We start from the raw sequence: 13,595 nt of genomic DNA, 5'->3' as shown, positions 1-13,595 counted from the left end.
AATTCTACAGAACAGCATTATCTCCTAACTATTTGCTTTATGGTATTATATTCTAATTATATTCTAATATATATTCTGTCAAGCATCCAATTTGTTGAATCTGTGAGACTGAACAACTGAAGACGGCAAAAGTGTACACAGCAGAGACTCTGGGTCAATGCCAGCTATTGAGAACAGGACTATAGTCATGAGCCGCAGAAAGACTAGCATTATTTTTCCCCCAAACAAATCAGTTGCTCTAGTAACTAGATGCCAGCAAAAACTAAACAGTTGCCATTTCAGCCATTTCTACCTGGATAACAACAACAACAACAAAACCCCACAAACCAACCCCCCCCCCCCCCCAACCACAAAAACAAACAAAAAACCACCTCAGAGACAGACATGATGCTTAAGTTATCCCAACAAATTACACAACCCAAAAGGAAAGAGTTTAAGAGTACCAATAGACAGAACCTGTAAGCAGAAATTCTTCGAAATAAACAAATCACCACACAGTTCTGAGAGAAAACCTAGAGGAAGTTACTATATTCCTTCCATTTAACAGTAATGAAGCAACACTGATACAGTCCCAACCCCTGTACAAAAGAACAATAGAAAGCTAATAACCATACAAATCTTGTGGGGCTGCAGCCAACGTCAAGCATTTTCAAACACGAGCTCTCAGTCTCTTCTGCTCTTCCCAATGCTTCACCAAACTGGCACATAAACACAAGGTGACTGTAGCTTCAAGCAAGTCTTCAAATGTATTAAAACTTTAAGCTTACGAAGCAACTAAAAAAATCACATATTAGAAAATGCAAAAAAGTTTTAAGGAGCAATTCCCAGAAAGCCAAATGTGTAACAAATATCAAACCAGCAAATTCTTTATTATTATCCCTCTTTTGTTTTATCTTCTTATATGTTAATAGACATGCAAATGCTAGCACATAAACTGTGATTTGCATGCTTACTCTCCACTATTGCTAAGAGAGAAGATAAGGGGATCTTACCTTTTGTATGTGTTTAAAACCCAAGTTAGAAGGCTAACAATCTCATTTGCTTCCAGATCCTCTGCAGCAAGCTCTTGCATGCGGGTGGACAAAGCTTGATGGTACATATTTAGCAATTTGTTGAAAATATCATAATGTGGAGGAAAACATTGATCCAGCAGGGTTTTAGCCACAAGCAGGTCATCAAGGACGTATTTACGTATGATTTCTAGATGGCGCACAAGCCACATTTTGTCAGATTCTCTAGTATCTGCCTGAGTGCCTTCAATTCGTGTGCTCACAGTTCTTTCCAAAATGTTGAACATTTTTTCTTTCCACTTCTTTGGTCTGCCAGGAGGTATGAATCCAGTTTGTTTTTTCCGGTCTAACATGCGCCTGTCAATTTTCTCCTCCCTCTCAATTATCCTAACAACAGAAACAAGCAAGGTTGGATCTCGACGGACTGTAACAAGAGATCTTTGAACCACCATCCAAAGTTGCTTTGCCAACTCCTCAGAAAGTTTCTGCATATCCCCAAAGTATGTATGGATGAGGTTCATGTCATGTGTGTTTTTGCTGTCCATGCGATACTGCTCATACATTAGGTTATCTCGAGAACACTCTAAATCCATCAGTTTTCGATGAGCCTGCAGAAGCTCCCCTCGCTCAATCAGATCGTGGGTCTCCCTGACTATCTCTGGAACTGAAACAAAGGCCAAAGAAAAGAAGGGGGGGGGGAGAGAAAAAAAGAGAAAAAAAGAATAAAACAACATAATCAAAATACAAAGAGTAAATACAAGACAATAAAAGCACTAGGAAACAAGCTGGAGAAAAGCTATAGTGATTCTTTTGAAATAATTAACAGGAAATTATTTTGATGTATTCAAAATTCCTTAGTAAATGCTACACATTTTCATACATTATTAACTATAATGCTCCATTTTGACCAGTGGCTAAACAAAGATCATAGTGCCAACAGAACATAATTTTCTTTCCCTCCCTGTCTTAAAAAAAAAAAAAAAAGTCTACTATGAAACAAATTGCAGTACTAGCTTTCTCATGTCTTACACAAAAGCCTTTTAACTTGCCTGACTAAAAGTCACTTATCCTGTTGAACCTGGGGCTGCATATACCCAACAAATACTGAATTGTACCACCTTCTTGAAGGAACAGTTTTTGCCTGCCTAAAGCACAAAGGAAGAATAAAGATAATTACCTATGCTGCTTAACTATTTAGAAGATTTTATTCTTTACTATTTTTCAGTATTTAAGGAATACTGTAGAAGATGATTAGGATCCTGTGGGGAAAAGAACTGAAAAATCTCAGCAGAAAGAACTGTCACTGCAAAACAGCAATAAAACTGGCAGCCCCAAAAAAGATCTGAAAAGGCAGTTATACACAATCATTAATCATGATGAAAACCACTTGTTTTCTAAAACATTTGTTTTGCTCAGAGTGAAGTCGTCATCATCAACTATACTGTTTAACAGTTCTAGGGGGAGATGCTTCACACCAAAAACCTCTCAGAATGCCAGAAAAGAGAAGGCTTATTGTCTCATCCATTATTGCAAAGCATAATGCATTCATTAGTGTAAAAGAAAACAAGATCCCCAAAACAATTCAGCATTGGAACATACAGAATTTTGTTGTTCTTTGTTTTTTATTGCTAGACATTGCGGGTAAATACTACTCTTTTTAAAAGATGAACACCATATCCCGGTTTCATACTGTAGCAGCTAGACACACTTTTAGAGAGATTACACAAATCAACCTGGTATGACTGGGAAACAATTTTTCTTTATAGGTGCATTTTGTGAATTACTATCAGGAGAGAAAAGGAGAAAAAAGACTATTTAAATAAAATCAAAGGGGTATGATAGATTTAGCCCCCATTAGAGGGGTAAAATTCTTAAAATTACTGAAAAGCTGAAAAGTCCTGGCAAGGAATTCACTCTGATTCAAGACAGAATGGAACGTGCACCAAAAAGGCTGCACAAAAAGACAGATGCAATCCCTTTATCTGTACAGTATCCATTAATCACATTAATCTTCTTTAAATTTTGCAAACTTTGGAAGCTGTGCAGTAGTGCAAGGAAGAAGTGTCTCCCATGTATAATTTCTTTATGTGTGAGTTGGTTTCTGTGATTGTGGTGCCCGATTCCTAAGCAAGGGCGGCACACAATTAAAACTAAATTATCAGTTCATACTTACACTTGTAACATTAATGGAAATCCTTGAGGTTCCTAACTGTTGTGAGAAAGACTGCCATGGAATCTTTGACTGGAGATCTTGCTGTTCTGTATTTTGCCTTTGTTTGCAGAAAGTTTTCACTTCCTAGGATCATTTTTACCCAACAGACTTGCTGCAGGTGCCCAACTCACTGGCAGCACTCCATCTCTTTCCAAATTTTCTTTCTGTATATGTTGCTTGCATACTTCAGTCTTTTATACTAAACATGTTATCCCTGCTACTAATCGCTAACAAGAAGCTTCTTTGTGACTTGTGTCTGATGATAAGATAGTCCAGACTAGAAGTTCTTAGAGCACAATAAACTCCATATATATTACACGGTCACCAGCTACTTCCCTGAATGTGATGTGTAGGTGATTCTTCCTTAATTCTTCTTTCCCAGCAAGGTTTAAAGTTCTCAACATTACTTGACAACCTTACAGCTGTTTGTACCGTTTTAAAGTGCTTTCAGTATGTGATGAATTATAAAAAGAGCATTAGATTACCTGAGAAGATGTTCTTGAGGTTTTCTACAGCAGCTGCCAGTTGGCTATGTTGCACTACAGCATCCTTAACATCCTTGAGGTTTTCTATGGTGTTGATGCTCTGTCTCCAGTCCTTATTGACATCTATCAAAGACTGCTGAATGTCCTTTACATCATTCAGTGCATTGTGCAGTTGACTTAAGCCCGTTCGTACTCCATCTAACTGTGACTGTATTGCTGCCTTAAATACAAACAAAAAGACAAAGAAAGAACTCATTAAGCATTGCAAGTTCTGTATTTTCAACATTTCTCAAGAATTAATGTTTATTCCAGTATCTAACATTTTCAGAGAAAAAACCCAAACACAAACTGAAAAGGTAATAAGATAGCTTACTAGAAATGTGTAACTTAATCCGTGAATGCATACGTTTGTTTTTTTTTTTTTAAGTTTTAAAGCTGTATCTAATCTTAAAGGGCTTAGATACAAGTGGTTTACCTAGAAGCTTAGGCAGACAGATCACCGCCTTTATAAATCTATATTAAACCAGAATCATGGGAAGGCAGAATGAGATTTCTTTGAATTTACTTCATAAATTGATTTCAAAGGGGGACAGCAAAAGACAGCTGATACAGATGTCTCAAAAGAATGCTTAGTACGTACAGATTCATAAAGCACTTTACTAAAGCAATTACATTTTGACTGGCAACTGAAAAAGTAAAAAAAAATTAAGTTCTGAAATATTCTAAAAAAACCAAAACCCTCTGGCCTGTCATGACTGAAGGCAAAAAAATTAAAAATATCAAAAAGGAATTCAGTCAAAACAAAACACAACACAAACCTCAAACTGAACAAAATTTTGACACTGTGACAAACATCAACAACCAGACCAATAATCCAACTACTAGATTATTTTGGCATCAAGAGAGGTTATTGATATAGATATCTCTTGTGACAGGTGACACTCGAAATAATGACTCTTCAAATAGACTATTAGTCCTGATTATCCAGCCACCTTACAGAAAATGCATTATAGTGAAAGAAATCAGATCACATCCACAGCATATTTTTGTATGTGTATTTTAAAAAAGATGTGACTGAGATGAAGACAGGTAAATGGAAAATGAAATTTGAAATAACAGACTTGAAAAGACAAGCCAAAGGCAAGGCATCAGTGAAAACTCAGTTGCGTATCTTGAGGACTTGAAGCAACCAGTAAAAAAATGAGGCACTAATGGTTTCAGTAAGCTCAAAACACATTTTTTGCCATACTTTTACAGCCAAAAAGCTTGGGCAGTCATGGAACTTTTTGTCTGATACTAGAAGCCAAAGAGGAAATCCTGGTAACTATGAACACATTTATTGTGTTTTAAATGTACTGGGAAAGTCCCACAAAAATGCAGCGATTATTATACTGCCGCTATTTCTGTACTTTCAAGCCATGATATGCTGGTTTTATTGATAAAAACGTGTTTTCCTGTCAAACCCAGTATAATTAAGCAGGGGTAAGGCATTTTTATACTGTATCTATCTACAGAACTGCTGCATTAACACATTTTTCCTCTACAGAAACTGAGGTAATTAGCATACTCAAACATTCAATGTGATACTCAAACACAATCTTCTGAAGCTGACCATAAAGTATTTTTAAAATCCCATGACTATTAAATGGTAAATACTTCTGGTTTGATATTTCGTTTTTTCTGAGGCAGATCTTCCAAGTAATACATATTCAAATTTTTTCCTGTTTAACTTCTGCAGAAACTTGATTATGTTAAACAGAAACAACCACTGATTTTGGTCAGTGACGCAAACGGCCAGGGAGAATTCTAAAGACAGACATCCACCCATGTTCAGTGTGTCTTCTAGTAGTCACCTGGGGCCAGGGGAGGGGGAGTGGGCAGGGAGCAAGGCATGTCCTAGCACTGTGGACTTTGCTTCCTAGAATGCATCTTCATCTTACATTGGATTGAACATCACTGTACTAAAAAAAAAAACAAAAACAAAACCAAGCCCTCCTAGGAACAGGGTTCAAAACTTCATTTTTATCTCTTTTCAAGTGACAGCCCTCAACATGAAGCCATGGAACGGGGATCCTGGTTACCTGGTCTCCCTAGAGCCCTATGGTTTAAATTCATGATAGCACAGCAGCTAAGAATCAAGAGGTAGAGGATTTAAGCATGTCTACACACAGGAAAACCATGATGTAGGAACTCTCCTAGGGATATGTATACAGTATTTCTTCAGGAGGACAGCAATTCAAAACTTAAGTTCTCCCATTAACTGAGTGAGTGCACAAAGACGTCTGTCAAAGCTCATAACTTTTCAGGCCCTGGAACAGAGTCCAAGCAGCTCTTCACCTACATTTTGGCCTGCAGAGCCCTGAAGTACCAGCCTACAGCGCTAGCTGGTGCTTACCCACCCATCATTTCAGAGTTCTGCTACCTATCCTTAAAAATACTGCTTCACTAACTGCCATCAGTCTCACACATGAAGCAGATGAGTTTGACATATTTCAAAGCAGTTTTTCCTGTAAGAATTTATATAATGCAGGAATAAACGCAGAGAAGGATGTAAGAAATGGACGTAACCAAGTATTCGGGAGATGATACAGAGGGAGGAATAAGATAACCAACTGGAGGAGGTGCTGGTTTTTGGGCAGGACATCATTTCAAATCTCTGCTGCTTCATCCCTGTAAGTGATACACAACTATTACCCTGGTTTTCTACTCTTCACTCTGGATTAACTTGATTATCTTGATTCATCAGAAGAAAATTATGACAAAGATGAAAGCGTATCCAGTCAGAAAGAAGCACCAACATGTTCACGCCAAAAGATTTACCATGTGTTCATTCGCACAGATGAAGCAGCTGAGGTTTTTCAACAACTTCCAACTTGAAAAATCCAGCTGATGATCCTGATGACCCTGTCTCTCCATTTTCCACACCATACATATACACAGCTTAAATACTGACCCTGTCTCTCCATCTTCCACACCATACATATACACAGCTTAAAAAAGAGCAAGAGTATTTCTTACACCCTCTCTGTGCTCCCATCCATTACAGTAATACTTAGGGAAAAACTACTTTGCCATCTGTTGCATCACTAACCAGCATCTGTTTCAGGAATGCATCCTGAGTGGATTAAGAGGTATTGTACTATTTTTTGGAACAGGTATTTCTGACCATTTATAGATGACTGAATTTAAGTTAACTTAAGGAAAACAACAAGGAAACTAGTATGAAGTGGATTTAGACATCTGCAAAACTTAGAGAGTTATGTGTAGTCATCACTGTCTATAGAAGCAGCCAGTAGGCAAATGACTGCTCGTATATTATAAATAGATCACAATAACTAAGCAACTGATCCATTATTAATAGATACCACTATACGCTTTCTGCCTTAAATCTGAAAAACCCAACCCAAGTCATTAGGAAAATTTGTTTCTATGCTACAGGCAAAAATTAACATGTCATTTGCTAACAGATCTTTTTCACTGTGAAAGAAGACAGGCTTTCTTCTACTTCACACAGACTCCCACAAAGAAGGAGTCATCAAATATTTGTAAGATAAACTAACTTATTTTGACATATAAAGTTTAGATACAGTGTATACCAGCCATTTTGATCTTTTAAACCCCAAAATATTTCCTGAAACACTTTTCTAAGGCCTTACTCCAATTACTTAACAAAGTGGTCTAAAATGACTGTTGGCTAGTGAGTACCAGTGAAGGAAGAATACACAGAACTCAGTAACATACAGACACTAAACACAGGATGACTTTACTCATATTTCAGGCTAAATCTGCGTGTGTGCAGGTGTATGCACTCACATGTACACATTTGAAGGAGGAGGGAAATCATGGGGTAGACTTCTGCAAGAGACAAGAAGGTGAGATTTTAGCTATCTCCCATAAACCCACACAAATGGCAGACTAAAGTGACTGATCTTTCTCAGATACATTGAATGATGATGCAATCATCAATTTTTTGTTACGAATTTGGTATTCAGTCATTAAGAAAAAGGTTTGTTGACTGCAGGCTACACAGCATCAGGGTAGCTGTCTGTGGATAAACTGCAGAAGTCACAGGGCGTAAGAATACTTGAAACGTTTGAATAAAAATTAGATGTACAGCATTAATTTGCATTACTTTCAAGATACAAAGTTTCTGGTTTGGACACAGAGGAAAAATTAAAGTCCATGGTTTAAAACTATCTGGATGAAAATGTGGAATCAAAAAAACAGAAGCAAAAAAAAAAAAAAAAAGGAAGTCACATTCATGTCACATTCATGCTGTACCACAGACACTCAGGTTTATCAAACTTTGTACCTTGAGCCGAGCTTCTACTGAAGCCTTCTTACGAGCTTCCCTCCTGCGATACTGCTCCACTTTATCCAGCTGATCAGGACGCTGCAGCATTCCCGCTACTCTCTGAACAGCTGTTGCAACTGCTTCCCTATCTGTTTCCTCCATTGTTGATTAGGACCTCAAAATGCCTTCATAATTCAACAGTACTGAAAAGAAATGTAACATTTTTAGAAATTTTTTTTCATTTGATGGCTATGTGTCATTTCAAATTTAACAACTGGAGAACTACCTTCAGCAATAAAACCAGTGCAACTTGACAGAAGTATCGTTAGCTTGCATTATACAGAGCACTTACCAAAATTCTACAAGAATCACATTTAAAGCCACTTAACTCTATTTCATTAGTTTACATGAAATGTTCTCTAGTTACTGTTTTTGCATTTACCTTGCTCTCCATAAGTATGTATATAAAAAGACAACAACAAAAGAACAGCAAATATTCACTTAAACACCAGATTCTACCTAATCCTAGAGTAGGTTTGCCTATTAAAAGGGGAATGAGACACGCATAAAGGAATCTTCTAGCAGGTCCAAGCAAAAACCCTAACTCTTACTGAACTGGAATCTGGTAGACCTGAGGGAAGCATAGTCCCCCTGCAGCAATAAGTCAAATTTGCTACCGAAAGTGGAAGAACAGCTGTGAAAGCTCTAAACCCACAGACCTAACTATAAAGCAGTTGCATTTAAAGACTTCTGATGGATGATTTTTTTCTTTCCTACTCTTGTTTCCAGTTTTTCTCACATTATCAGTCCATCAAACGTGTAGGGAAAAATTAATCAAGTATTTCACCTAAGCTTCCAGCTGAATTTCTAGTGCATGCAAACCAGTATGCAGAAAAGGTAAAATTTGCTGGCCATCAAACCAGACCTGTTCTCTCAAGCTTCACTAGCTACTAACAGAAAGCAGGGAGGATGCCAGTCACCAAAGATGTAAGAACTTGGTGTCCACAGAACTCCAAGGAACATATCTAGAGGTCCTCATTCCTTCTGAATTCTTTCTAGCATGTCTTCAGGCAAGAGAGGAAGTCTGTAGAAAGGAAGACTTTCCCTTGGTTGAGGAAGATCATGTTAGAGATTACTTAAGGAAACTTGATACCCACAAATCCATGGGCCCCAATGGCATGCACCTCTGAGTGCTGAGGGAGCTGGCAGATGTTACTGCCAAGCCACTCTTGATCATCTTTGAAAGGTCATGGTGAACAGGACAGGTGCCTGAGGACTGGAGGAAAGCCAGTGTCGCTCCAGTCTTCAAAAAGGGCAAGAAGGACCACCCAGGAAACTACAGCCCTGCCAACCTCACCTCCATCCCTGGAAAGGTGATGGAACATATCATCCTGGAGGTCATCTTGATGTATATGGAGCAAAAGGTTACCAGGAACAGTCAACATGGATTCACCAAGGCAAAACCATGCCTGATCACCAATCTATGGAATGACTGGCTGAGTAGATGAGGGGAGAGCAGTGGGTGTTGTGTAACCTCAGCAAGGCTGTTGGCACCGCCTTCCATAACATCCCCATAGGTAAGCTCAGGCAGTGTGGGTCAGATGAGCGGGCAGTGGGGTGGGTGGAGAAGTGGCTGATGGCAGAGCTCAAGGGGTTGTGATCAGCAGCGCAGAGTCCAGCTGGAGGCCTGTAGCTTGTGGTGTTCCCCAGGGGCAAGTACTAGGTCCAGTCGTGTTCGACTTATTCATCACTGACCTGGACGAAGGGGCAGAGCGTGCCCTCAGCGAGTTTGCTGATGGTACAAACCTGGGAGCAGTGGCTGACACACCAGGCGGCTGCGCTGCCATTCAGGCAGACCTGGGCAGGCTGGAGAGCTGGGCGGAGAGGGACCTCATGAAGTTCGACAAAGGCAAGTGCAGGGTCCTGCACCTGGGGAGGGACAACCCCACGCACCAGCACAGGCTGGGGCTGACCTGCTGGGAGGCGGCTCTGCGGAGAGGGACCTGGGAGTGCTGGTGGGCAGCACATTGCCCATGAGCCAGCAGGGTGCCCTGGTGGCCAGGGAGGCCAGTGAGATCCCGGGGGGCATTAGGAGGAGGGTGGCCAGCGGGTGGAGGGAGGTGATCCTGCCCCTCTGCTCTGCCCTGCTGAGGCCGCATCTGGAGTGCTGTGTCCAGTGCTGGGCTGCCCAGTTTGAGAGAGACAGGGAACTACTGGGGAGGGTCCAGCGGAGGGCTGCAAAGATGATGAAGGGACTGGAGCATCTCCCTGATGAGGAAAGGCTGAGAGAGCTGGGGCTGTTTAGCCTGCAGAAGAGAGACCGAGAGGGGATCTTCTCAATGTCTACAAATATCTTAAGGGTGAGTGTCAGGAGGACGGGGCCAGGCTCTTTTCAGTAGTGCCCAGTGACAGGACAAAGGGCAATAGGCACAAACTGCAACACAAGTTCCTTCTAAATATGAGGAAAAGCTTCTTTACCTTGATGGTGACAGAACACTGGAACAGGCTGCCCAAAGAGCTTGTGGAGTCTCCTTTGGAGACATTCAAAACCCTGAATGTGACTCTGTGCAACCTAAGCTAGGTGAACCTGCTTTAGCAGGGGAGTTGGACTGGATGATCTCCAGAGATCCCTATTAACCCTGACCATTCTGTGATTCTTCTAATCAGACAGAACATTTTAGGTTCTGCTGCCCCAACTACAGATAATACTTTCTCTATCCATATTAATCCTTGAAAGTGGCTATCTACTTTCAAAGCAGCCTGCATTCGTATATCCAGCACATCATTAAATCTCAACAGAACAGTGATCTGATGAAGAACTGTGAAAAACAGTGTTGTCAGCATTGCTTTAGCCACAAATCCAAAACATAGCACCACACAGGCTGCTATGAAGAAAGTTAACCTCATCCCAGGCAGATTTTGTACAGCATTAGTAGAATTAGTCATTATCTGAGTTTAAAAAGACTTCTTGCAAGATATGCTTAAGAGGTAGCCTTTAAGCCCCTAAGTCTACGTTTCGTGTTCCACTATCTGGTATCTCAAGATCTGTGTCTCTAGTATCTTCAAAAGTTACATGCATAAGTACACAGTTATGCCAAAATTATTTCGACAGTATAAACTCATGTCCTACTTTACCTACTCAGCTAGGCAACCAAAACCATCACTTCTCTATCAATGGCATGTTTAACTCAGATGATTTCCTACTGCACATCTGAAGGTGAAGGCTCTATTCCCACTGCTCACACTTTTAAATGAATACTCCAGTGTTTGTTTAACCCAACCCTTTTCCAAGCTATCAGGACTGTATCTACAATTAAAAAAAAAGTTATTCTAAAACGAATTAACTACAGAAATGGTATTTGCAATAGACAGCTTTAAACTAAATTACTGCCTTTAACAACTGAAAACATTCAATGGTTATGATAGCTTTAACCCACACAGCCACTACGCATGGACATTAAGTAGACGTCACCAGTAAAATTAGTAGCTGGTATATTGTAATCTCCTAACCAACTACTCACTAACTTGCTGAGGCAGGCAGGTTGTTGCACAACTACTGACCATTCAAAAGGAAAAGCAAACTTTAAGAAACCATGCCAACTTTGCACAGAGGCTATGAGCCAAACCCACAAATATTTACAGAACAAAGTACTGGAAGAAGTGAACAAAAGCACGTCCCGAGCAGCCTGGGAAGGGCCTCGGCGGCAAGCACACCCCTACCCCTGGGCTGGAGCTCCGGCCGGGAGCCGAGCCGAGCCAGCGGGGCGGCCCCTGCCCCCTCCGCACCGAGCTGCTGCGCTGGGGCGCGCAGCGACACCCGGGTGTGTGGCACAGCTCCGCGACAGCGCCGGGCGGCAGCCCCCGCCGGCAGCCCGGCTCCTCCCGGCTCCCCCCCGGCAGCGATCTGTATCGACGCAGGTGCCCGCTCCTGCCGGGCAAAGGCCGGAGACCTGCCCTCGGGCAGCCAGGCGAGGCTGCTGCCCCCGCCACATCGAGCCCCTTCGGCCTCGGCTGAGGCCTTCGGGCGGCGGCCGCGCCGACGGAACACTCAGCACCCGCTTCGGCCTCGCCATCCCGAGGGGCTCCCCGGAGCGGAGCGGAGCGGCCCGGCCCATCCCGCCCCCGCGCTGCGCTTCCCGTTGCCAGACTCGGATCGCTACAGCCAGGGACGGCCCGGCAGGAGCCGGCACAGCAGCGCTGGCCAGCCGGGGCGCTGGCACCGGGCCAGCGGCGGGGGCAGACGGAGCCGCCGCTGCCACTTACCGGCCGCAGCCCGCCCCTCGGGAAGGTGCTGACAGTCCGCCAGTGCGCACGCGCCGGGCGCACACCGCGGCCCACCGGCGGGCGCGCAGGCGCAGAACGAGGCCGCCCCCGCTCCCCCGCCCCTCCGCCGCTGGCCGGCGCGCATGCGGGCTCGGCTCCCTCACCTGTTCGCGGGAGCGGGCTGCGCCTGCGCGGCCGCGGGAAGCGGGTGGCGGCGGGGGGGGCCGTCGCCGAACCGGCGAGCTGGCGGGCGGGCAGGGGCCGCTCGGGCAGGGGCCGCTCGGGCAGGGGCCGCTCGGGCAGGGGCCGCTCGGGCAGGGGCCGCTCGGGCAGGTTTAGTGGCGCGGAGCAGCGGTGCCGGCGCCCCTTGAGGCGCTGCCTGCCGGTGGCGCGGTCTGGGTGTGACAGGAGAGGGGGGGGACGCCCGCATCCCCTCAGAGCGGGCTAGGGGCTGCCGCGGCGCCTCCTCCTCATCCCTCTGTTTTTGCAGTCCCTCAGTGTCGAGGGCGCTGTCGGTACTTTTGGGGCCTGATTCACGGTCACTGATATCTGTTTTTTTAAAAAAAGTGCAGAAGTCCTTTGGGGTGTTAAACGTTTGGGTTCGAATGGTGACTTTTGGTCGTTGGGTATCGTCTGGGAAAAGGAAGCGTTCGGAGTGCCGCGGGTGGATAAGCTGTGAATCACGCAGTACTCTTCAGATCGGTGTGGAAGTGACTTTGGCTGGCAGAGGGAACGGGAAAGCCCTCGTTCACCCAGTGTCCCAGCTGTGTCACTTCGTGTGTTGCCCTGAACCCGGATTGCTGCCGCGCTGAGGAGAGCGGTGCGGCCGCTGGGATGCAGTTTGCTACGGCCTGCCTTGGCTCTTCTGCACGTCAGAAATGCCAAGGCTCAGGGCAGCAGCTTGCTTAGGATTTAATTTCTGTGTAAGGGAAAACTATGGTGCATTTAAAAGACAAGGGGTTATGAAATTAGCACTGGGTTGTTTGGTGGTTACAGTGGGAAACGGACAGATGAGGTGCCTCCCCCTGAGGACTGGGTTGTTAGTTGGGTTTGTGTAGGGGTTGCCATAGCAGCTGCCAGCAACTCCAAGTGCCCAAGCAGACGCAGGCTTAAAACCAGTTTGAGATTTAAGCAGGTGCCTCAGCTGGTACCCTGTGCCCAGTGCTTTGCAGTGGGACCTGCAGCTGTCATGTAAGAAGGAGCTTAACCTGCCCCTCGACACGTAAGTTCCCACCTGCAGCAGTCTGAGCGGAATGACAGTTATGCAATTAGAAATAAAGTTTTGATAACGGGCAACCTTAGAGGAGGTTTTATGATCTTGTAAACTGCTT

At 43.7% G+C, this 13,595-nt stretch overlaps 2 protein-coding genes across 2 annotated transcripts in view; one reads left to right on the top strand and one right to left on the bottom strand.

Moving 5' to 3' along the window:
• Positions 1–12,365, bottom strand: part of EXOC3 (exocyst complex component 3) — a 28,265-nt gene extending 15,900 nt beyond the window's left edge. The window contains exons 1-4 of the mRNA XM_040586955.1: positions 12,265–12,365; positions 8,020–8,204; positions 3,708–3,927; positions 993–1,674 (exon numbers count right to left, since the gene is read on the bottom strand). Of these exons, the coding sequence (XP_040442889.1) occupies positions 993–1,674; positions 3,708–3,927; positions 8,020–8,163 (1,046 nt within the window). The 5' untranslated portion in view covers positions 8,164–8,204; positions 12,265–12,365. The remainder of the gene's footprint in view (positions 1–992; positions 1,675–3,707; positions 3,928–8,019; positions 8,205–12,264) is intronic.
• LOC121084427 (dynein heavy chain 5, axonemal-like) overlaps positions 11,617–13,595 on the top strand; it is a 184,156-nt gene continuing 182,177 nt past the window's right edge. Inside the window, exon 1 of the mRNA XM_040585836.1 lies at positions 11,617–12,510. Within this exon, the coding sequence (XP_040441770.1) occupies positions 11,617–12,510 (894 nt within the window). The remainder of the gene's footprint in view (positions 12,511–13,595) is intronic.

This window comes from Falco naumanni, chromosome 3 (genome assembly GCF_017639655.2).
Source record: "Falco naumanni isolate bFalNau1 chromosome 3, bFalNau1.pat, whole genome shotgun sequence".
Lineage (NCBI taxonomy): Eukaryota > Metazoa > Chordata > Aves > Falconiformes > Falconidae > Falco > Falco naumanni.
This window is presented reverse-complemented; position numbering and strand designations above follow the sequence as displayed.